Source organism: Astatotilapia calliptera, chromosome 15 (genome assembly GCF_900246225.1).
Source record: "Astatotilapia calliptera chromosome 15, fAstCal1.2, whole genome shotgun sequence".
In the NCBI taxonomy this organism is placed as follows: domain Eukaryota; kingdom Metazoa; phylum Chordata; class Actinopteri; order Cichliformes; family Cichlidae; genus Astatotilapia; species Astatotilapia calliptera.
This window is the reverse complement of record NC_039316.1, coordinates 15770031-15794938: the sequence shown is the minus strand read 5'-3', so window position 1 is coordinate 15794938 and position 24908 is coordinate 15770031. Positions and strand designations below refer to the sequence as shown.

The window sequence follows — 24908 nt, the reverse complement described above, 5'->3', positions numbered from 1 at the left end:
ACAACAAATCTTCTTACTCTCATATAAGTGATTGTGACGTGGGTGTGCCTACAGTTGTGTGTAATGTCACATGAGGGCGTGATGTAGGTGCTTTCTTTTTCTCTACATTTGTTCCAACTTGTTCAAAACTAAGGAGTGTACATTTGCTGTGCAGAGCTGATGTTAGATTCAGGGAACTTTCTGGAATCTATATGTGTGTCTCAAAGCTGACAGTATCTGTCATACAGGCAGAATCCTGGAGATTTTTTATAACTGCTTTTTTGTTTTACTAAGGTTATATACTGACTTGTAAACCCTACAAAATCCATTGCAGGCAGTGTTGAGTGCCGAGTTAGAGGGGGAGGCTCGCCTGGAAGAGCTCAGAGTTACTGGAGATGGTCTGTGCCACAGGGTGTTGAATGAAGATGACCTGAAGAGGGAAGTTCAGGACACTGTTCAGAGAGCAGAGGAGAAGTGGCGGGAGACTTTGCAGTCAGTTGAACCGTATTACAGGTGAGTGAGGTAGAGCGGGTCATCTACTGATCAGAAGGTTGGTGGTTCGATCCTCCAATCTGCATGCCAAATATCCTTGGGAAAGATGCTAACCCCAAGTTGCTCTCTGATGCATCTATTAGAATATAAATGCGTATGAATGTTACCTAGAAAGCACCTAAAAGCATAGAAGAAAGTGCTTGTGTGAAAGGGTCATGTGGCATGTTGTATAAAGTGCTTCGAGTGCTGAGGGAGAGTAGAAAAGCACCATAATAGACTCAGTCCGTTTAAAACAGGTGGACCTTTCCTGAATCTAATATCTAATGAAACTAAGCAGTAAAATTATTACACATTACATAATAACAGCTATAAATCCTGGGATTTAACTAAATAATTTTCATGGTCCAGTTTTAGTCAGAAATGGTTCTAATCTCTTGTTCTTATTGTTCTTAAGCGCTCTAAAAGCTGATCCAGAGGTCACTTGTTTTTACCTGGACCAAAGGAGGGAGCTTTGCCACAAAGTGGAAGTGCTGCAGCGCCAAAAAGATCAGCTTCCCACTTTATTTCCCTGTCCTGGCACAGCTGAGCGTAAACAAGGATGCCGTCTTGCCCTTCAACTGCAGGAGGAAACTGAATCCTTGCAGTTAATGCTTAGCAGCCTGTCTAAGAGGAGAAATGAGCTGATTGAGCAAACCAGAGACAGCATCTGGAAAGATTCTTCCTGGGATCTGCTTTACACCCACTGGTCAGCACTGATGGCAGAACTAAAGGTAAAATTACACTTATAATAGTTAACTGATGTCTATTCAACAATGTCTCTGAGCTAACACTATTTGCACATTGTTAGGTGGTAACGATGTGGTAAGATCACAAGATAAATTTTTTGTCACAGTGTTTGTAGTTTTGCCACTGCAGTGGAGTTTAAATTAAAAAAAAATCATAAAAACAATCAATGAGTTTCCACTTTAAAACCAAAAGTTCAGGGGGGAAAATCATATTATTTGGGATTTGCAGCCAATTTTATATACAGTGCTCTATGTGTTAGAGGCTGAAGAATAATTAGAAAAACAAACAGAAGCGCCTGAAGTCTAGAACTCACCAAATGCTGTTTCCTCCAATAAAATGCTCTTCCTGTTTACTGCTGCCACTCTCAGCTGTTGCTTGTTTGTGGGTCTTTCTGCCTTCTGTCTTATCAGGTGGCTGACTTGGCCATTGAAGAATATCCAATTCCTTGCCCTTGAGAAACTCTTTTGTTGCTTTTGCTGTATGCTTTGGATCATTGTCAATTTGCGCTGTGAAACTGTGTCTGATCAGTTTTGCAGCATTTGTCTGAATCTGAGCAGAGAGTATACTCATGTACAGTTCACAATCCATCCTAATGCTTCTATCATCAGTCACATCATCAATAAACACTAGTGCCCTGGTTCCACTGCCAGCCCATGCTATAACGCCCCCTTCACCATCAGACCAGAGATAATGTGGTATGCTTCAGATCACGAGCTGTTTCTCTCCTCTTTGTGTCACTCTGGTACAACTTAATCTTGCATTCATCTGTCCAAAAAAAATCGTTTTCAGGACTGTTCTGTCTCTTTTAGATGATTTCTGGCAAAGTCTAATCTGGTCTTCCTACTATTGATGTTCTTCAGTGTAACCAGTCCTTTGCCCTTTGCTGTAAACCCTCTGCATTTCCATTCATGCAGGCAGGTTTTACTGGTTGACAATGATATGTCTTTCTTCTTGATTGTGTTCTTGACTTGATTTGAAGATGTTGACAGTAATTCTGTCATCATGTACTTGAGTTTTCTTACGTGGTGTTTCAGGACTTTTGGTGTGGCTGAGCTGGTCAGTGCATTCATTCTTTTTAAGAATTTACCAGCTTGCTAATTTGTCCGCTCCTACAGTTTTTGCTGTCTCTCTAATAGGTTTATTTTGGTTTTTCTGCATAATAATGACCTCCTTCACTCGTGCTGACATCTCTTTGAAGATGAAAGAAAAGAAAGCTATAAAACTGAAAGTCAATATTTTGAATGTATTTCAGATATTACGTCTGCTGCTACAGCTGAAAGTCTGAATAAAATCTTGGCTGTTTGATTAAAAATCACCTACAAGAACTGTCTTTGTGCAGCGAATTATGGACCTAACTTTATTTCTCAGAGTTCAGAGTAAAGAGTTTTATTTGTTTACTTATTTTTTCTTTTTTAAATTCTATGCTCTTGTAGTATAATATGACATGATAGGGATAAATTAAATGTACATTAGCATCATTCATTCATTTCTTATTTTCCTTGTGTGATAGACAGTGTTACCAGGGGTTGCTCATTTCCTTTGGGCCAGGACTCTGGCATTAAAGTCACAATACATACAGCAGCAGGTTGTGTTTCATCCACTTTATCATAATGTGATATGAACACTTTTGGAGCATGACGTGTGGTCAGTTAATGGGTTGTGTTTCAGTCTATTTGTGTGTAAGCCTTCTGAGTGTGGCTTGTTTTACCTCTATCATCCACAGGGAGTGTGTTCCCGCCTTGAGGAAGGTGCGAGTAACGAGGAACAATTTGGCCACTTGCTGCAGCGCTGTTGCCACAAATTGATGTCCCTACAGGAAAGGATATCAGCCTGTCAAGGCCAGAAAGAAAACTCAGCAGGAACAAACACTGACATAGCAGCTCTGGAGGTGAGATGCATTAAGTAAACAGACCAGATGAGCTGTGTACAAGCTCTTACATTAAAAAAAATCATTGTTTAACAATATTAAAAAAGAATTTACACTGAAGAAATGTTGGATATGCAAAAATGTAATCATCTATCAGGGGTTTCTCCTATAGTCACTGTTTTTGGGGGGTTTTTGTCACTGTTTTTAGGTTTTGCTACAAGAAGTAACTGGCACTGAAAAAGATCTTCTTCAGCTTGTAACTCTCAAGGACTCCATCACAGTTAGTTTAGCAGCTGAGGCCCAAATAAGTCTCACCCAACAAGTCAGCAACCTTCAAAACCACAAGAGGGCACTAGAGAGTAAAATCAGAGAGACTCTGGCACAGCTTCAAGTGAACAGTGATGAAAGCATTCAGCGAGTTAAAAAAGAAGCCTTGTATGTGCAGACAGCTCTTAAAGACCTGGCTGAAGGTGTCTGCAATCTTTCCAATACCCATGAAGCTTTGCCTGATATCAGCCAGCTGAAACAACAGTGGTGTATGATACAGGTAACATGAACATATACTTCAAAATGTTGATATATATCTGAAAAATAAAAATTGGAAAAAGACAGCTCACAATATTTAAACAGAAGGACTTGTGTGTCTCTCAGAGCTGTGATAGCAGCCTGACAGAGCTGGCAGCAAGAGCTGAAGACCTGCAGAGGGCCAGAGAGTCGACCAGCACACAGGAAGCCCTTCCTGCAGATATCATTTTGACTGTCAGTGCCATTTCTGAAGACCTTGGCAGGTGCTTTACTTCATTCTAAAATGGAATAATTAATCATTCCTGTATTTATTCATCTTATCAACTGAATATGCAGTGCTAATTGTGAGAAATGATTTGTTAACTTTGACTTTTAGAAATTTCTGGGGATTTTAAGACTGCTCTCAAAGTAAAATGAAGATGAAAATATTAATTTAGTATCAAGAAAACAATTAAAGTGGCCTACCAACAGATAACAAGAAAAGACTTGTGCGAAACTTGCACTATTTGAAGCAGAATGTAACTTGGGTTGATGGTGAACATGACTTAGTTCATCATCAGTATTGTTGCAGTGAAGATATATGAGGGTTTACACATCCTCTGAATATGTGAGGGAATATGAGGGTTATTTTGAAAATGCACTCGTTCTAAATACTGTACGGCTAATTCACTGCTTGTGGTCTCGCTCCAGCCTCAGGTCTGTTTTTTTGCAAAAGAAGCAGGATTTTGCAGAAAACACTGCAAACAGAGTGAGAGAGCTCACCAACCAGATGCAAGAGTGGTGCCAAAGAGTACAAGCTGAACCATCAACGCATAGCCAGGTAAAGCTCAGCGTGTTCAGTATTTTTTTCTGATACATGGAATAAATAAATAAATTAATTAATTAATTAATAAACAAAAGTTTCAAAACAAATGTAAGCTTTGGTTCATATGCACAGGTAAACCTTTTGTTGTCTGCCTTTTGTTTTTTAAAATCTGCAAATGAATGCCTGAGTGAGTAGCCAAAAGTATTCACTCACCCATCCAAATCATTGAATTCAGGTGTTCCATTCACTTCTAAAGGTATATAAAATCAAGCACCAAGGCATGCGGATTGCTTCTACAAACATTTGTAAAAGAATGGTTTGCTCTCAGGAGCTCAGTGAATTTCAGCATGGTACTGTGACAGAATGCAACATGTATAGTCTTGAAATTTCCACAATACTAAATATTCCAGTTATCTGTTCATGGTGTAACAAAGATGAAGTGATTGGGAATGACAGCAACTCATCCACAAAGTAGTAGGACACGTAATATCCTCGAACGAAATTAGCAGATGCTGCATAGTGCGCAGAGATCGCTAGCTTTCTGCAGAGTCAATCCTAAAGACCTTTAAACTTCATGTGGCCTTTGGATTAGCTCAAGAACATCCTTACATCAGCCTTACATCACCAAGCACAATGTAAAGGGTCAGATGCAGTGGTGTAAAGCATGCCGCAACTGGGCTCTAGAGCAGTGGAGACATGGAGAGAGTGATTGGTGGACGGAGGATTGTGGTGTGGAGTTGTTTTTCAGAAGTTGGGCTCGGCTTCTTAGTTCCAATGAAAGGAACTCTTACTACTTAGGAATACCAAGATATTTTGGGCAATTTAATGCTCCTAACCTTGTAGGAACAGTTTGGGGATGGGCCCTTCCTGTTCCAACATGTCTACATGGTCGATAAAGACATGGATGAGCAAGTCTGACATGGAAGAACTGGCCTGTACAGAATCATGGCTTCAACCCGATAGAACACGTTTGCGATGAATTAGAGCAGAGACGGCAAGCCAGGGCTTCTCATCTAACATCAGTGTTGACCATCACCTTGGTCAAAAATGTATATGTATAGAACCTATATGTGTTAACACGCCTTCTTTGCCACATATGCACCCTCTTGTATTCAGAGAGTCATGCATGGTGAAGAATGTGAAAAACACTTGAATATTTCTGTATAAATGTTATGTTTGTCTAAACGAACAGTTTGTCTGCACTCTCCATCTCAGCAAATCTCCCTGCAATATCTCCCCACAATACCGACACTTTATTACAGCTGTAATATAACAGGACATGGTTGGGCTGTTTGACCACTGTATTGAAGCTGCTGTATTCTCCCTGCTGTGTATTTACAGTGCACCTGTCATAATTGATATTTCATGTCATCTTTCGTTTCTCTAGCATCAGTAAAGTGTCTCCTTAAATGATAGTGTATTATAACTGAACCGGATCAGTACATCTTCTGTCATATGGATTAGGGGATAAGCATATTGGGAAATACAAAAGTAATTCAGGTGGAAAAAACACCTTGACTTGTCGCTTGTTGTTGACACAGAAGCAAAATTACAGTGAGTGAGATCTCCCGTGGTGAGGTTAAGCAGTCTTAAAAGGCACACTGTGACCTCAAACCAAAACAATCGGGATCAATAAGAGTTTACAGTTAGATAAGATACGAATCTTGATTAAACCAGATGTTTTTGCAGTGCGTGGTTTCTGTTTTACCCTTCTTTTTTTTTTAGCTTGTGTATCTGTCTGTGCTGTCACAGGGAGCTCTGGATGAAGGTTTGCAGCTTCAACAAGCACTTTATAATGTACTCTCAGAGCAAGATTTTCTACTTAATTGCCTGGGAACAAATGTGGCACAGGAATTGGAGAAAAATGCTTCAGGTGCACTCACTGAAAGCCAGTCTGCACTTGAAACCCAATCTAAACACCTGGTGAGTGTCTCCCTTGTCATAGAAATGTACAGTTTGGTGAATTTATGGCCATAACATTACTATTGTTTTTAATATTGTTTATTTCAAAGGTCATTCGCGTTCATGGCAATGTGCAACTGGAAAACAAAGATTTGCCAAGCAGAAGTGAACAAGACAGTCTAAGAAATGAAAGTGGAGCACCTCATTTGGCATCAAGTGATAAAACTACAGCAGTGGGTCTTACAGCTTCGCCTTTCTCTTGTGCACCACACAGCCAGGAAAACTCTGAAACTAATCAGAATGACAACAAAAGTCAAACCAAAGGCACCAAACTTCATACAGAAGTATCAGGAGGTTCAAATGTGGAAGCCGATGCCACAAAACAAGAACAAGCAGCCGTGGTAAAAACTGAAGATGATGCCTTAGCCACATGTTCAGAAACTCCCAATGTTTTAAAGACCCAGCTAGAATCTCGCCACTTAACACCACAAGAATTACACTTGAAGTCTTATCTTGGGTTAAAAGATAATCGTGCACTCAGGGCACTTTCTGGAAATGACAGAGGGGCATTAGTGCCAGACTCACATCCTACGCTTAACAAAAGCTTAATAGCTCAGGAAGAAAACACACCATTGCAGAGTGACACCACCTTCACCGCTGTCTCAGAATTCTCAGCTGTAGGTGCAGACAACACTAAAGCAATCGATTCAGCACACTGTGTCACATCCTTGATAGAATTACCACCAACAAAGCCAGACAACTTCCCCACTACTGCCTCTGAACATACTGTGTCTAATCATCTAGAACCACAATTGGAGACATTCAAGTCAAATACAAATGCTCAGGGAAAACACTGTAAGGACGATGGTGTCGTGTTCACTGTTGTATTGGATATGGACCCACAGGACATACAGCAAAGGGACAATTCTGGTTTATGCTCCCAGGAAGCGAGGTTCTCGGATGAAAAAAACACACAATATTCAGGTACAGGATTCCCAGAGATGAAAACTGAAGTCTTTATGACGTCAAACAGTCAGGAATCAGACAAAGGATTGCAACAGTGCACATTTGAAGCACAATCAGAGACTTGTGAGGCAGCCGCCGATGTGCAAGAAAAGGAGAATTTCTCTAAATGTGTCAAAAGTAGCCCAGCAAAGGTATTTACCATAGTGTTAGACATTGAGCCGCAGCCATTCGACACGCAGAAACGTGAAAAAGCCAACAGCCCTGATTTACTCGGATATTCACAGGAAACACGGTTTTCTAATGCTAGGCCTGCAGAGGTTTCCAGCAGAGCATTTCCTCAGAATAAGTCAGGGCACTTTACCACATTAATTAGTGCTGGATCAGATGAGGTTATCTTCCCAAACTCTTGTACAAGTTCTGAATCAAATCCCTCGGTGTTAGTGAATACAGTTTTGGAAGAAGCAAACTGTTCAAGTGCCAAATTACCATGCAGAGAAAACCACAAAACCCATGGTTTAAAGCTTAACAAGGTGTCGAAATCCTCTAAATCATGTTGCGCTGTTGCTGAATGTCAGCATGCTGGTGCACAGACAGCAGAAACAACATTTCCAGATGTCAAATTAGAGGAGACAACAGATTTCTGTGACTCTGGGGAGCAAACAGAGAGCACAGTGGATGATTCTGTGGAAAGTGGGGAGGCCTTAAATGGCACACATATATTTGCTTCTGGCAAGAAACAAGTGACACCTGATAGCACTGTATGTAACACAGAAGCAGCATATGAGGAGGTGCCAAAGGGAGAAAACACAGAGGAAGCAAATGAATTTGAAAGCACAGAATGTAAAGTTTCAGAATTGCCAGTAAAACGAGACATTGCTTCGCTTCCAAAAGACAAAAATGAGGGGAAGTTGCCTGCAGCACTAGAGGACATGGGAGTAACACAGGAACAGGTAGGTGCCATTTGAAAATTTTACTGACTGGATTTTTCCTCACAGTTCTGCTCTTTCCGGACTTAATATGTCTAAGAAGCTAGGCAATCGACATATATATATATATATATATTCTAACAGACAGGCATTAAAAGCCATTATGTTTTTCTAATTTTTTTTTCACTTATCATCATCAGTGGTAATTTGGTTAGATGCTGTAATTCTGGCATAGCAGGTGGTAAACCAGCAGGTGGCTGGAAAGACTGGAACTCCCCCTGTTTGCAGTTAGAAGGCATCAGTGACTGTAAATACCTGTAAATAAATTCAGAGCTGCTTAATGCTGTGATCTGTAAGCTGACAGTCTCTGGAACTTTCCATAAAAAGTGTTAATTTGCATTTGAACTTCCTGATGATGAATAACCCAAACTTTCTAGGTGATTCATCTGTACCTTTTTTCTAAAATTACATGAAGCTTGTTTGACATTTAACAACCATTGTTATTTCCCTATGTTACCTTAACGCTAGAGAATATGTGTGTGGGAGAGAGAAGCTGTGTTTCTGACATTTTGCAACTGTGAAGTTATCAAAAAAGTTTGTCCTAAATTTAGTGGGAATTTGTGTTCTTTAAATACATTTTTTCTTTTCACACTTTCCATTCAAATGCCACCATTTTGCTCAAATCCCTTCAAACTTCTTTATGGGAAATTCACAGTGAAACGAATAAACTGGCTGTCACTGTGTTTTACACAAACTAAAGTTATGCAGCATGCAAGTACACACATTTGCAAGCCTCCACAAGATTTTTGGGATTTTCTTGTGATATCAGCTGCATGCCTGTGCCCTGCTTGCAGCAGCTCCAAAAGAAGATAAGACATTAGATACGACAGACAAGAGGATGAAAAAAGGTGTAAATGAAACTGACACCAGGCTTGGAATCATATTTTTAAGACAACTCGATGTTTTCATTATCGGCATAATTAAAGCATTTTTAATAGAACAGTCAGTTACAAAGTTCCCAGATTATTACACAAGCACATTGACCATCTGACCTTGTCATAACTTTCACAGGACTGCAATTCTGTGAAAACTCAGCACACACGTAATGTTTTCACATAAATTAAAAGGACAAATAAAAGCCACGTTGTTTATTTATAATTGGATGCACTTGATTAACTGGTCACCAGCAAGTGTGACCTCTGCTATAAAAGCAGAAGTTTTGGGGACTTTGCTCATCTGGAGCATTCAGGTGTGTGTTAACACAATGTACTGTAGCAACTGTAGCAACAACTTCTCAAGAGTGGACCAGCAAATTCAATCAAAGGTCACACCATGTAATACTTAATACTTACTTAACAGTTGGTGGATTAATCCCTGACTTCTCCAGTTTGCATGGCTAACATCCTAGGGCAAGACACTAAATCCAGGTTGTTCTCTGATGCATTCGTTGGAGTTTAAATATCAGGCAGAGACTTAAGCATAGAAAAAAGTGCTTGTGTGAATGAGACATGTTGTGTAAAGTGCTCAGGTAGAATAGAAAAGCGCTACATAAGAACCAGTCTATTTACCATGTTACATTTCATCACATAACATTAGAAAAACGACTAAACAAGTATGGCCTGTTTGGAAATGATGCCAGGAGTTTATAAAGTTTAAGTTTATAAAGCTGCATGTGAACAAACCACAAGACTTCTGGAACAATGTCCTTTGGATTAATGAGACCAAAAGATGTTTGGCTATAATGCAAAGCACCACATACCAGTTATTTGTCAAATAACTCATATCATTTGTCAAGCACAACATTGGAGGGCTGATGATTTGGGCCAAAGGACCCGGGCACCTTGCATTCTTTCACTCAACTGTGAAATCTTTGGTAAATAAAAGTATTCTAGAGCCAAATATGAGGCCATCTGCCTAACAGCTAAAGCTTGGCCACAACTGCCCTATGCAACGGGACAGTGATCCCAAGCACAGCAGCCAATCTACAACAAAAAGACCTAAAGAGAACTGTGCAGAAATGAATGGATGGAAACCTCAATGAAATTGAGGCAGTGCTGTAAAGGAGAGTGGAGTAGAATTCCTCTGAAATGATGCAAGAGACTGATAAAGTCATACACAAAACATTTACAACCACTCATTGCCGGTTGTGCACCATTTCATTGAAGAACATTAATGTTATTATAACATTTTGCCATTCAGGCAAGCTTGTGTTTGAGTGTAAAAAATTATCTTTTGTATTGTGCTAGAAACATAAAACGTGCAGGATGTTTTCATATCATCGTTCAGCTCCACCCTCCTGGTGGTATACACCTTAGTCATGTCCAAGATATTTTAAAAAAGCACCTCCCTGTTTGTAACCTAGCATCCCATGCCTTGTTTTAGTGTTTGTTTTCTTGTCTAGGCAAGCTATAACAAATCATTTATTTCCTAAAAGAAGTTAGCAGGAGAGCATAAAAGGAGCCCTTGTCCCCCAGGGCAGACTGCTTATTTCTCAGGCACATTCTTGTGTTAACTGTACCGACTCGCCGGGCTACCGTCAAACGTAATAATATTTAGCACTGGTGGAGCAGGGAGAGAACAGGAAGTTCTGTCATTATGCACAGACAAACATGTGGGAAGAAGAAAGCTAAAATGTGACACCACCCCTGTCTTCTGTGTCTTCAGCGTCAGATCCCAGAGAGCATGGAGCCTGAGAGGACGGCCCCGGGTTCACCAGCTGATCTGGGTTCTAAAGAGACACCAGGTGGACCGGCAAACTCTGGAAAAGAAAAGCACACCATGCAGGATATTTTTTCTGATATCCAGAATGTGGTGGAAAGAAGTAACATAATAAATGTGAGTATCAACCAGTTTTAATTATAATAATATACTGCATTACTGTAGGCTTGCTGTGCTGAACATTTAATAAATGCTACTTGTAAAAGTCAGAACAAAACATTCGGACTGAGGGAATTAAAGTTAAGTGAGCTTTACTGTTTATATTTATGTCATAAATCTCATAAATCTGCATTAGCAAATAATACATAGCAAGATAGCATGGAAATATAACATGCATCTATATATTTTTTACTTTTTCTGTGTGATTTTCAGTACAGATGCATGTGTCTAAAAATAGCAAGTGCATGGGACAGTGAGCAGATAAGAAAGGCAGTGTTTTGATTGATGCCTGTGGGTTCCCTTGATGCTACTGACAGGAAGTATCTATGAGATACAATGATTTCCTGTTTGTAGTTAGGAAGTCTAATTGCACACAATATACAGCTGTTGGATTTTTTTTTAGCTTCCATCATCCTAGTTTGAGTGTTTGTTCACGGAAAGCTGAAATAGTTTATAAATTGACAATGATAATTAATCACAAAGATCCCTGGTAAAAGTTATAAATGTTATAACAGTGTAAACCAACCAGACTAAACTAGATCGCTATGATAATTTATATTGAATGTTTGTATTTGCTGTCTTTACAATATATACACAGTTTCTTGGTTTTCTTGGTTTCACTGCCTTATCTGTTATTACAGCTATGTCCTTTCAGTACATGTTTTTTTAAACATAATTCTTCAGTCCATTTTTCCCAGCTGTATAATGTGGTAAACAATTCTGGATTACTTAAATGTAGCTATTTTATATTATTTTTTCACTTACATTACTTTCTGTAACATAATATTTTTTGTGTCTAACTCTTGCATTGCTCTTTTTTTTTTAGAGAACACCACATATAGATTTAAACTGGTATCTGAAGTCTTCTCCTGGTGAACAACAGATTCAGTTGGTACGAACTGTTCAAAAGATTCTCGCATGTCGATATCAACCAGCCCAACTCAGTGTCATAGCTATGACCAAACAACTGGAGGAAGCAAAGGTATACACTCTAGTTGTATTTACGTCTTTCTTGCAAGAATATGCAGATTTGTTAAAATTAAAAAATGCACAAATATCTATAAATGTCTCATCTGTGTACTGCAGGAGTACCAGCGCACTGTGCAGGAACAAGTTGCTACTTTAAAAAACTCAGGTGCCTCTAAGGCTTGTGAACCAAGTGCCTTAAACAGTGCTGCAGGCCAATGGAGCGCAGCACTGCTAGATGCTTCTGCCACAGTGCAGGTCAAAGCAGCACAACTGGAGCAGGTCAAACAGTACCACAAGCAGATGAAGCTCACCAGAGCTTTTCTGGAGGTTATAGCCGCTGAGGAGGAAAAAACAAGCTTGTGAGTAAACTTGTGAGCTGGATTTTGTGCACTTGGCATTTGATACTGTTAACTAATTGTTGTTTTTTTGTTCTGGATTTCGTTAGACACTCTTTGGGAAGCAGTGCACTACAGGCTGAAAAGCTTCATGTGCTCCTGCAAACAATGGAACACAAGAAAGCTATGATGGAAGGTTTGCTACGCTTAAGTAGACAGTTGTCAGTGCACTTGAGTGACACTGAAAGTTCAGGTGCTCTTCTTGGTCAGCTTGGAAATGTTCAGGAAGAATGGCGGCTTCTAAAAGGAAGTATCAAAAGAGCTCTGCGGCATGCCTCCAACTCCACCTGTCAATCCTCCCTTCTTTTGAAAGAAGCCGAACAGCTAAAAGCCAAACTCGAAGCTCTCCAGAAATCCGACTGTCAAAACCTTAACAGCAAAAGTGCCTTGGAATGTGTTTGTCTGACCACAGACCTAAAACTGTATAACCAGCTTTACATACATTTACAGTCCCAGTCAGATGCTCTCAACAATTTTTCTCTAGGTCAGAAGGAGAAAGATGAAATCGAACATAGTCTTCAGGAATTGGCTTCCTTGCTCGGGGTCACCAAAAAGAAACTTGATTCTGTCACACTTAGCTGTGGTGACAGTTCTCCAACTAAGATCAACAAACAGCTACGAGACTTGATTGTATGGGCTAAGCAGGCAGAAAATCATATCTCTATTGGGAAAAAGTTAGCTCTTTTCCCAGAGGAGGCTCGTATTCAGATTGTCGAAATGAGGAAATTTCAGGCTGATATTTTATCTAGACAGTCCAAGATGAGAGTACAAGTTGACGAGATGAAAGACTTGGCCTCTAATATGGAAAATGAAGAAAGTGACCAAGTGTTGAGGACAGTAGAAGACCTTTATGAAGCTATTGCTGACAGTTTGGATCTTGTTCTTGACACCATGGAAAAAGATCTTAAACAGAGAGAGAAACTGTTATGCGAGCTTGCTAGCATGGATGCCTGGTTAGCAGAAACGCATGCTAAAAGAAACCCCTGCGCTCACATTGAGAATATTTCAAAAGTGGACCTCAAAAAGCTAGAGAACGACCTGAAAAGTCATGAATTAGCCACAGTGGATATAGAGAGCCAGCTAGAACTGGTGGAAGTGATGTCAGAAAGTTGCAGGAAAATAGCCATAGGGTTGAGTCCAGCAGAGAGCCGCTATCTTGTCAACAGACTTTCAGGCCTTTGGACAGAATTAGATGGATTGCTAGCTCATGAGAAAGCCACCAGCTGGGAATTAAAGGAGCTGATTCATGAGTGCACTACTTCAGATGAAGAGTTATCTTCCATTCAGGCTAGTTTAAAGCAAATTTCTGCTGATCTAGAGCAGCTGAAGATCCCTTTGACCCAAGAAACCCTTTCAGTGATTGCACAATGGAAACACATGCTAATGGAGCATCAATGTCAAATCCAGGAGCTTCAGCATTGCCTGGAGCCCAAGCGAAGCTCTGTTCTGTGTTTTATCGGGGAACTGGAAGACCAGTTCAAAGCTCTTAGCATAAGTGCCTTTGAACAAGAAAAGTTTCTGCACCTAAAGACACAAATGGAGGAATCTAAAGATATTGTCAAAGAGCAAATCCAGAATGCCAAAAACAAAGCACTCGGTGTGGATGAGAGGTTTAAACTATGCCAAACAGTCCTCGTTGAGATTCCTTTAGTCAAAACACAAAGTCAAGAAGCAACAGATCAACTGGAGGTTATAGCTCAGGAGTTGCACCCATCTGTTCTTCATTTAGAGAGGGAAAGGATTCATCATATAGTTGATACTTTGGAGTCTTGGGAGACTCTTGGCACAGATGATATCAAAAACCTAGAAGCTCAGCTCCTGCTAGGTTTACAGTTTGACTCAGAGCTTCCTGCTTATATAGAACTCTTAGAAAGCACAAGAGTCGAGCTGGAAGGAACTGAACCAGTCAGTCCAGAAGAAACAGCCATAGATATTGCACTACAACGATACTGGGTCATTTGGCGAAGTATGGAGTCTGGGATGCGAGTTTTGGAAAATCTGGGACAGAAAGAAAAAACTGACCTGAGGAACTACAAGGAACTATATTCACTTCGAGATTCAGTCATGCAAGAATGTCACTCGCAGATGGTAAGCTTAAATTATTTAGATATTTCATATATAGTTCATATTTTGGGTTCATGTTTGGGTGTTTTCAAAAACTCTTCTTTATTGTGTAACATCTGTTCAACAGGTCATGCTATCACAAGCTAGAGATTCCTTGAAAGATTATCACTGGGCTGCTCAAGGAGCAATAGGCTTCCTACACAATGCTGAGGCAACATTCTTGTCAGCTACTGGAGGGTTTTTGGATTGTGCTGAGGAACAAAGACAGACCCAAGAGGCTTTAGAAACTCTTGAAAAAGGTTTTCACGCTCATATTTGCCACCTTGTTGAACGGGTACCTCGTGAACCCTGCCTTTCCTTCCCAAAGACCGAGCAGCTCCACATCAACATCCTCAGCCAGCTAATGGTTGGAAGAGCCATACTGGAGGCCCAGGCGCAGCTCAGGCTTGAGACCTTGCAAAGGTACTTGGCTGTTCTCAATTTCTAAATGTAAATCTCTGTACCTTTGCGTCTTATGTATTTTCTTCACATTTCTTGTTCTCATAGGTGTGAATTGAGACAGCAAAGTCACCAAAAGTGCCACAAAGACATTTGTCAACATCTTTCACAGTTTGAGGAAAGGCTTTCAGAATGTGCTGCAGAACATGTGACATCATATGACAAATGTGTTGCCCAACAAAGAAGAGCTCAGGTAGGTTAGAGTCAGCTTTATGTCATTATCTCTATGTATTGTATCTGTTTGAACCTGGCATTTAATCACTTTGACAGCATAGAATTGTTAACTGTTTAGCCATGCTTGCAAAAATGCTTTAAGAAAGACAGTGCTAGTCTAGCTGACTTTGGCTACTTAAAATATTTCATTATCTGTTTGACTTTCATGATTTTAAATTTTAACTTTCATTACATTTTCAAGCTTCTGATGGAAGATCTTCACGGTCTTGCTGGGAGGATAGACGACCTGAGAGCTGTTTGTCCAATGCAGGGTTGTGGGGTTGGAAAGGATGGTGAGGTTGGTGCCCTCTGGAGGCACTGGTTGTCATTACTTCGTGATGTTGGCCTCCTGATGGTACGCATAGAGCAGAGAGGAGAGGAGTGGAAAGACATTACTGCAAGCGTAAGTTTAAATCTCAATAAAGCCTTTCGTACATTTAAAAAAAAACAAATAAATGGCAAATTAAAACTGAATTAATATTTTTTACCTCTTTTGAAACTTTTGCTTTTCACTAACCAGAACTTAGTATGTGAAATGACTTTTACTGTTTTCTGATTAAAAAGACAGAGACGTGATCCATAGATATTGATGCTTCAATTTGATTTTCTTAGATGGAGCAGTGCTGCAGCTTTTTAGCCAGACTTCAGGCGGAGGTTCGAGACCCCACCACTGTGAACTTCACTGGAGAGGATCCACAGGAGCTTCTCGCCCTGGCTGAGATCCTTCAGACAGGTTTGGAGCAGGAGCAGCAGGACCTGGCCTCCCTGGAGCATCGACTGGAGCACGCCCTGAGCTTATCAAGTTCCCCAGGGCCTATTGGCAAAAAGCTGGTGAAGATCCAAGATAATGTCAGGAGGTGGGACTTCTTTAATATACATTTAGAAAGTGATTATTTATTTATGTCGAGTATGCTGAGAAGATACTTTTTTGCCCACAGCTTAAAAGAACGAAACCTGCTGGTTGTAGCTGCAGCCCAGGCCGAGGAGAGAGAAAGACGACAAGTTCAAGAAGAGATGGGACAGATTCAGAAACACGTGTTTCTCATTCTTCCGGCACTGGAAGCATGTTTGAATCCAAGCGAAAGACAGGTGGGCTTCGTCTTTTAATGTTTGAAACTTGGTATTTGAGATTTTATAGAGAGAGATATTAATAAACAACAATAATATGGCTTCTTATATGCATGTAATAACAAGTAATCATCTTTAAGTGTTTAACATGTCCAACTTTATTATTGTCATTATTCATAAATGATGAAATATTACTTTCTTATGAGTGTTAGATTTGAAGTTGTTCACATTATAGTGAGAAATTCAAGCTATATAACAGTCAAGTTGCAAATTACACAATTTAAACTGTTTTTTTTAGGTACTCTTCTGTCCAGGTCCTCTCATTTGTAAAAAATCAGGGGTGCAGTAGAGTAGAGGGAGTAGAGTATTAAATGTCTGACCCACACTCCCAGTCTCTGTCTGATTCCTGTATTTTTTGTCCTTTCCACACTGACAGGAGCTTAGAAAGGAGTTGTCTTCCCAGAAGACCAAGCTTAAGTGCATCACACACAGTGTGCAGAGCCGATACACAGAGGTTCCTGTGGATATAGGCAAGCAAATACAGGATCTCCAGATGTCTCTGCAGAGAGCAGAAGAGAAGGTGACAAGAAAATTGATTTCAAACTGTTGAGATCTGTTACTGACAGATAAATGATCTTAAGCTAAAGTCCGTTGGTGCAAATGTGTTTGTGTATGTGTCACACAGCTCATAGAGAACAGCCTCGTTAAGAAGCTGGCTAGCAGAGTGCTGGAGTTGGGTTCTGGCATGGAGAAGGTGAAAGCATTACTGGAGCAGAGAAGTCCAACAGTCAGTGAAGCTCAGAATGTCCTGAAGGTGTGTGTATTCCTTGTTTTCTGTTTGCTTGTGTGTCCACGTATGAAAAATAAATAAACCCACTGTTTAATTATGTCTTGTTAACAACTTTTTAAACTTTCTGTATTTTCAGTGCTGACTGTTTGTGTGTCCATCTGTCAGTGAGATTATGCAAAAGCTTCTCAGCTGAAATTATTCAAATTAGTGCAGAGGCAAAGAAAGAAGAGAAAGTGATCTCGCTCACTTTCATTTATAGTATTTTTGTAGGTTCTCAGTCATCCAGATCAGTAGTAGCAGTCTGAAAAAAAGCCAACCAGACTTCTTTAAATTTATAAAGATGCATCACCTCTCACTCACAAAAATGTGGATCATTACCACTGTGAGACCTTCCCCTACCTTTTTTTGTGACCTGTTGTGAGTGGGTGGGGAAGCATCTGGGAAGGGATCTAAGGATTGCATTGCATCTCTGTTCAGTGATAGTCGTTCCTTTACTCCTCTTTCAAACTATCTGTCTTTGGGATCCTCGAAAGTGTGACCTTTACCCATTAAGTGTAGTTGTAGAGCTGAGTCTTGTCTTTTTGAAGTGCCTCTTCTGTGTTGTGCCATATATTTGTGCAGTAGCTGTTTTGGTTTCTCCTATATAAAGTTACAGGCACACCTCACTGTACTGCACAGCATACATGTTGTTTAGTTTGCGTTTGGGAGTTTTGTTGTTGCAATGAACCTGATGAACCAGTCTTTTACTGTGAAATTCAACTTTGAATTCACAGCTCTTTACTTATTATCATTATTATCTTTACTTATAAAGTATGCTATAATTTGAGTAACTATTTAACTTCAGATCTCATTTGAAAAGTTACAAGTTGTATAGCTGACTAAGATAAAGTCAGATTTTCTTCAACTTCCAGCCACTTTGAGTGACCTCCACAAGCTGTTTGTCAATTTTATTCAAGCCAAATGAAACAGCTACAAATTCCTAAGAACTAATGCTAATCCACATTACCGTCTTGTTCTTCAGCATGTGTGGGATGAGCTGGATGCCTGGCACAGCAGCTTGATGCTCCTGGAGAGCGAGGTGCAGGATCTTGCAGAAGAGCAGCCGGATCAAGCCCAGCTTCTTATTGACCAGCTCACACAACCCCAGCAGCTCTACCAAGATGCAGCACAGATGGTTGAGCAGCGTACAACCTTTCTCAGCAAGGTCTAGTGCCACTACTATTGCTGCTCACCAATATAAATATATTAAATACAAATCATTTGTAGGCTACATATGCTTAATTTATTTTAGCTTACCACTCCATTTGACTGAATGCTTCATTTTCCATATATCGTCTTTTATGTTAGATCCCAAAGTGTCTTCAGGAGTTAGAAGATATTCTGCACAGCGCCACCCGCTGGTTAGGTGAGGCCCAGTCATGGCTCAGTGCTCCCTGCTCATTCACAACAGCAAAAAGCCTCCACAATCATGCAAAGTCCCTGCAGGTCAGTGAAGAAGCACGCTAACTTAATTCTTTTGTTTATATCTGTTTTATGTAATCTTCATGTCTTTATAGTTTCATTTTTTCCTACATGTATCCATAGATTGTATCCTCCAGTAAACCTCTGTATTTAGGCCTGTATTAAAATGCATTGCCATTCCATGGTCACAAACAATATTATAGTGTAGTATAAGTACTATAATAGTATAATAATATAGTATATATTTCTTATATGTCTCAAAATTAACTTTACAAATTGCCTCACAATGGCAATGAAACAGCATATACAAGTCATAAAATATCAACATAACATTAAAATCAAATAAAAGTAAAGTAAGTAAAGTAAATCAGAAAACTATACAATCTACTATGTTTATTATGTTAAAGGTGTGGGAAACAACTTTAATTTGACTTTGACATTGGATAAACTGAGGTACTGTACCAAGGTGAAGTTTAGGATAATAAAGATCATTTTTGAACTGTGACTCATGCAAAGCTACCTGAGTAGAGTCCAAGAATAAACATTTTGATCTAAAAAACAAACCTAAGGGGTTCCCTTTAACAAAATGTTTCTTGTTAAATTTAAATGAGATTTAAATTTCTGATCTACAGCTGGTCCTGGATGACTCTGAGATGATCAGGGGGAACCTGCAGGATTTCAGGTTGGTGCTGGGTGAAATCTCTGCGGTGTGTGACATCAGTGCCCAGGAGGAGAGGCTGGAGCAAAACGACCAACAAGTCCTCAAAATGCAAGGCAGCATCCTCGAGCCACTGGAGCAGCTTTTGCAGGCTGTTGTAGTAAGAATGTTAACACTTCAGACTTTTGGGTTGTTAGCGATATCAAGTGTTCCAGTTTGGGGCACATTGAGTGGAATTTCTGTACTTGCATTGTAGCTGGATTTTTGAAGATTGCAAGCATTTACAGTACAGACAGCAGAAAGTGTCATAAACATTAGTTATAATGGTGGGCATATACAACAGTGTTCATACAAAGCTAAATGTCTAAGACAATTTTCATTTCAGGTGGTGGAGGACATGGAAGCTGAACTTAAGACTGTGGAGAAAAATGTGCTGAAAATCAGAACAATTTTATCCTCCATGGACGACTCCAATATGTCCCTGACAGAACATTTGCACAACAGACAGGTACAGCAATGCAATTAGATAGTGATTTATTTATTTTTTAAATAGTTTAGTGTGGTCGCAGTAGTACCGGTATAATAATAGTAATATTACTGTTATTACTAAACTGAATGGCACTGAGAGCAATTTACAAGGAAGTAAATTGAATGAAATACAACATAAAAGATGACATCGGTGTAATTAAAACACTTGTATTTACACTGCTCAGTGTTCCTGGATCAACTCATTTAAAGGGTGTGTCTGATTTTACCATCTTGGTTCATTTGCATGAAGCACAGTTAATAAAAGCAGTTTGTCCACTTTGATGATTTTTGAAGACAAAATAGACCTACTGGAGTATAAATTGATCTGTGGTTATAAAAACACGTAGGACAACCAGAAGATTTCTCAATAAGAAGTTTAGAAACAAATGCAGCGCATTTCTTTCAATCTTTACTAGAAACATGTAAATATGTATACAGTGAAATATAAAGCAGTTTAAGCTACAAATGTTTGTAAATGTAAAGAAGTGGCAGTGGCATAGATGAATGCTTAAACCTATCTGCTATCTCTCTCATATATATGGGGGAAAATGTCAAACTAACAGTTTACACGTGTTTCAGGTGATCCAAGATAATTTGTGCTCAATGCAGAGGATGTTAGAAGATCTAGAAAAATGCAAAGGAGAGCTTCACATCCCACAAAGAGCAGAAGAAGGACTTCAAGTCTACTCCAAAGCCAGGCTGCTCCTGCAGTCACTCGAGGAGCTGGAACATCTCACACAGCAACAAGCCTCTCTGCTCGAGGTACAGCATGTCTGAATCCTAGCACACAGGCAAAAATAAAGATTTTGTTCTGCTATAAAAGAAAAAAATGGTCCAACAAAATGTGCTTATGATGCTGTCCTTACTTTGCTGATATACTTTAATGTTGCACTACTGTATGAAGCAACACTCATTCTTGTCGCCAACTGGATCCTTGTTTCAACACAGTGGATTTGTTTTTTTATGAGCCTCTGTCACCGCTTCCATTCTTTCTTAAATGTTCTCGTCTCTTTGACTAACCTAGAACAAGATCAGAGAAGAGGAAGAAACAAGTGCGATTCTTGCAATCACAACAGGCTCTCATACTCCTGGACAAATGCAACAGCTGGACACACATCTAGTCCAGGTAACATTTAGCTAAATAACTAAACCAGCTAAACAAATCAAATAACACTTGTGTGGTCTTTGCTCTTTGCTGTCGTGATTGAAGTAAACCTTCTTCTAATCATTTTGTGCTTGCAGTTCTCAGCAGCTTTTGATCAAATTGTTTTGGGAGAGGAAAAACAAATCACAATGTAGAAGATTTCTTCTTATTGCCAAAATTTAAAAGTGTTCTTTGAGCTCAGAAACCCGGTAGAACTGGTGAATCATTCAAGTGCAGTGACTATCCCCCATTCACTCGCTTCACTCTATTATCTGGGATTAGATGAACCTTGCTGTTAGAATCCTGTGTGAGAAAAAAATACCATACCACCTTTATTTATAAAGCACTTTAACATAAAACCAGAGTTCACAAAGTGCTGTACATGCTAATAGCATAAGTAAAGAAAATTAAAATGAGATAAGTTAAAATAAAATAAATAACTAAAAACTAAAATAAATTGAAACATGTTAAAACAAATTGAGTCAACCCCTCTAATCAATGCCAAAGACTTCAGCGAATAAATATGTTTTAAGAAGACTTTTAAATTCAGAAAGAGAAGAGGCCTGCCTAACATGCAAGGGTAGATCATTCCACAACTTTGGAGCAACTACAGCAAAAGCACGATCACCTTTAAATTTATACTTAGTTTTCGGTACCTTAAGGAGCTGCTGATTGGCGGACCTAAGGGAACGGGCAGGTGTATATGGTTGTAGTAGCTCCGAGAGATTTAAACGCAAATAAGAGAATTTTAAAAACAATCCTAAAATGTACAGGTAGCCCGTGGAGTGAAATTAAAATTGGGGTAATGTGCTCAGACTTTTTTGTTCCAGTTAAAAGACGTGCTGCAGCATTTTGCACAACCTGCAGGCGCCTAATGGACGCATCACTAACCCCAAAATAAAGTGCGTTACAATAATCCAGCCTAGAAGTAACAAAGGCATGGATTACTGTCTCAAAATGCTGTTTCGATAAGATAGGCTTTATTTTGGCTAATTCCCTCAAATGAAAAAAGCTAGATCTTACAACAGCTCTATAAAATAATTATACTGAGCTGTTCATCAGGCTCAAGGAAGTCCAAAAATCTTTGTTTTAGGGGGGAATTTCACTATTGTACTACGGTATTAAAAAGCTGTATAACTGTGTTTTGAGATTAAATTAAAGAGGTCTAACCTTATCCAAAAAGAAAATTATATTTGTAAAATTGCAGATAAAACTCAAAAAATAGAATGAAAGTGCAGGAGTAATGAAATGGTGACTGCTGCTAATAAAAACTTTAACTTCAATATTTACTGATATTGTTGTTAGATAAAGAAGAGTGATGAGAGTTGATAGAAAAGCAGTGTTTTCTTCCAGTTTTCCTTTAAATCACAAATTTGATCATATATCCACCCTTATCACTGAAAGCAGGGGGCTTTTGAGGTGTCTAACTCAGAGGAAGAGGAAGATGAGGATGACGAGAGTTGTCACTCGTCATCCTCTGACACACTAACAAGCAGTATTCCAGAGGTAAATCAGATGTAATTACATCACATGAGAGCATGTCTCTGGGTACCTCTGTCTTTTTGGTTTCATTCCACAATTTCACATTCATTATTTAAGCTCACTGACAGAATTTCAAGTAACACACCCACAGCAGCAGAACGTGTAAGACTTAGCAAATATTTTCTAAAAATGCACAGGATTTTAGGTCCTTTGGAATGAAACTCTGAATGTCTTGGGCTTCCTCTACTCTAATTATTCCTTCTTTATTTGTTCCTTGTGGTCAATCCATCATATCATCTCATCAAATTAGTGACCATCAAAGATTTTCCTGAAAAAAATTACATAATGATTCTTAATTTCTTTTTATATAACATCCACATCCTTGCTGTACTTAGTTCTCTGAAAAGAAATTAGTTCAAGGGATGAAGATAAGAAAACTACTTGAGCTTGGTCCAAATTTTTTAAAGCAATTATAAGATTCTATGGCTGTATGAATATGGATCATTAAGGGTGTAGCTACTTTCTCCCATATTCTGATATCTAGTTTGAGGTCATCTTAATCACATTTACATGCTCATATTCATTAAGTTTCTGCCAAGTGACTATCTGATTAGATATTTGTGTTAAAGAGCTGTTGGAGTGGTGTGTCTAATTAACTGGCTAGTGAGTGAATGTATTGCAGTGGCACCCAGTGCAGATACTTTTTTCTTGCTCAGCTGTCAGGGTAAAACATCAAACAGTCTTTGCCTGGTGTACATAAATATGAGTATTACAAAAACTCATATTGAGAGAGAACATCGTCACAAAAGAGAAACATGTTCTTTCTAAAAGCATTAACTGGAATATTACACTGACAGTGGATGCTAATGTTTCTTTTCTCATATTCATGCATCAGTATCAGTGAAAACATTGGCTTTGATTTGGACTCTTTTAAAGGATATTATATGTGTTGTATATTAAATTGTGGTTTCCACAGGTCTCCACATCTGTTGTCAGAGATCATTCATCTAAATAGTGATTTCAGGCATCCATCCTTCTACAGTATATAAACCTGAGCTCCACTTCTGCGAGCCATACTGCCAGATTCTTTTAGCCTGAATAAATTGAAGGATGTAGCTCAAGCAGTTTTCTACATAATAGAATTTTAAGATGGACCCTCAGAGATGATGCTAAAAAACATCTAAAAACACTCCCACCATCTCTCTTTCAATTGCTTCATTTTGACAAAAGAAATAATGACAGCAGGGACCTGAAATTTTGCAGAATTCCTATTAAAAAGTATATTTTTTCCCTGAAAAATTTTCAGGTGAATCTGAGATGATCAGGTGGTAGGTATTTGGTGAACTGACATGGAATGACCCCTCGATGTAATTCTGTTCACAATTTCTAGCACTAATACTTTATCTTTTTCCTGTGCTGTGGAAGAAACCAGAAGATTTTTGCATGCTCTTAATGAGCTGTGTGAGGCAGGTCATTGTGTTTGCTGATAACCCCACTCTGTCGCTGTCAGAAGCAGCTGCTCCTCAGAAACCTTTCCTTTCATACACACACCCAGGATGAGAATAGCATGAGTAATTTATATGTGTTTGTGCAAGGATTTGGTTTGCATTTGTATATTCATACAACCAATATGTTAGGACCCTGAGGACACGCTCAAGCTTTCAGAAGTGCAAAGGGAGGATATGGGAGAACATAAGCCACCGTCACATATGAAGGTAAATAATCAGTTTCATATTGGATATATAAGAGTATTTATTGTCTTTTCTTTCAATAATATGCTCTTTTTTATAAACATTTTCATAAGATTTTTTTAAACTAATCTTAATATACCTACCATAAGTTGTAGTTATTTCTAGTATCATCTTTCATTTGTCTTTCAGGTCCTGGAGGGTATGCTTCATCAGTCTTCTGAATGTGCAGAAAAGCCTGAGTTAGATATCAACTTTGAAGCCAAACAAGCTGAGGCTGGAATAATAACACCTGACGCTAAAGCTGATTTTGACGTAGCACTTACTCCTGAATCTGTGACCGCTCAGTCACTAAACACTGCAGCCGTCCCTGCAGCAAAAGGCCAGCTTAAAGCTGCTGCTGTGCACCAGCATGATTTACCGAAACACAAAGCCTTTGATGCTGACCCTCGCACAAACACCCCTCAGGCAGCAGCTGGAGCGGAAGATACAAGGCTGATTCCTTCAAGACCGATAACTCCATTTGCTGCTGGAAGAGCATCAGATGAGCTGATAGAGGAGGAGAAGCTGTCGCTGTCCACAGCTCCCAATTCAGATCTGGTAATTGTCTGAAGATTCAAAGAGATGTTGATCAAAGTTATTTAAGCCTAAGTAAATGGTTTCATGGACATTTAATTTAACAATAAATATACATATATATCTTACTTGGAGTAATAACTCAAAGTCAACTTTGACATTGGGCGCTAACTCATGTCCCCCAAGATCCATTGTTGTGAAGTTTCGAGACTTTCTATAAAAAATTGTGGATAATAAAAAGTTTTTACT

The 24908-nt window shown here is 39.2% G+C and overlaps 1 protein-coding gene across 2 annotated transcripts in view; it reads left to right on the top strand.

Annotated features, from left to right (window-relative positions):
• syne2a (spectrin repeat containing, nuclear envelope 2a) overlaps positions 1–24908 on the top strand; it is an 88299-nt gene that overhangs the window by 23109 nt on the left and 40282 nt on the right. The window contains exons 43-70 of one of the 2 annotated variants that reach the window (XM_026142781.1): positions 314–492; positions 926–1241; positions 2981–3145; positions 3333–3671; positions 3776–3912; positions 4340–4469; positions 6207–6377; positions 6467–8272; positions 10913–11083; positions 11952–12107; positions 12212–12453; positions 12540–14577; positions 14681–15015; positions 15100–15244; positions 15467–15667; positions 15877–16121; positions 16203–16353; positions 16769–16912; positions 17018–17146; positions 18144–18326; positions 18470–18607; positions 19216–19401; positions 19627–19749; positions 20349–20531; positions 20794–20895; positions 22321–22419; positions 24033–24110; positions 24276–24683. In XM_026142781.1, the coding sequence (XP_025998566.1) occupies positions 314–492; positions 926–1241; positions 2981–3145; positions 3333–3671; positions 3776–3912; positions 4340–4469; positions 6207–6377; positions 6467–8272; positions 10913–11083; positions 11952–12107; positions 12212–12453; positions 12540–14577; positions 14681–15015; positions 15100–15244; positions 15467–15667; positions 15877–16121; positions 16203–16353; positions 16769–16912; positions 17018–17146; positions 18144–18326; positions 18470–18607; positions 19216–19401; positions 19627–19749; positions 20349–20531; positions 20794–20895; positions 22321–22419; positions 24033–24110; positions 24276–24683 (8700 nt within the window). The remainder of the gene's footprint in view (positions 1–313; positions 493–925; positions 1242–2980; positions 3146–3332; positions 3672–3775; positions 3913–4339; positions 4470–6206; positions 6378–6466; positions 8273–10912; positions 11084–11951; positions 12108–12211; positions 12454–12539; positions 14578–14680; positions 15016–15099; positions 15245–15466; positions 15668–15876; positions 16122–16202; positions 16354–16768; positions 16913–17017; positions 17147–18143; positions 18327–18469; positions 18608–19215; positions 19402–19626; positions 19750–20348; positions 20532–20793; positions 20896–22320; positions 22420–24032; positions 24111–24275; positions 24684–24908) is intronic. The other variant, XM_026142782.1, reaches the window with a different exon arrangement.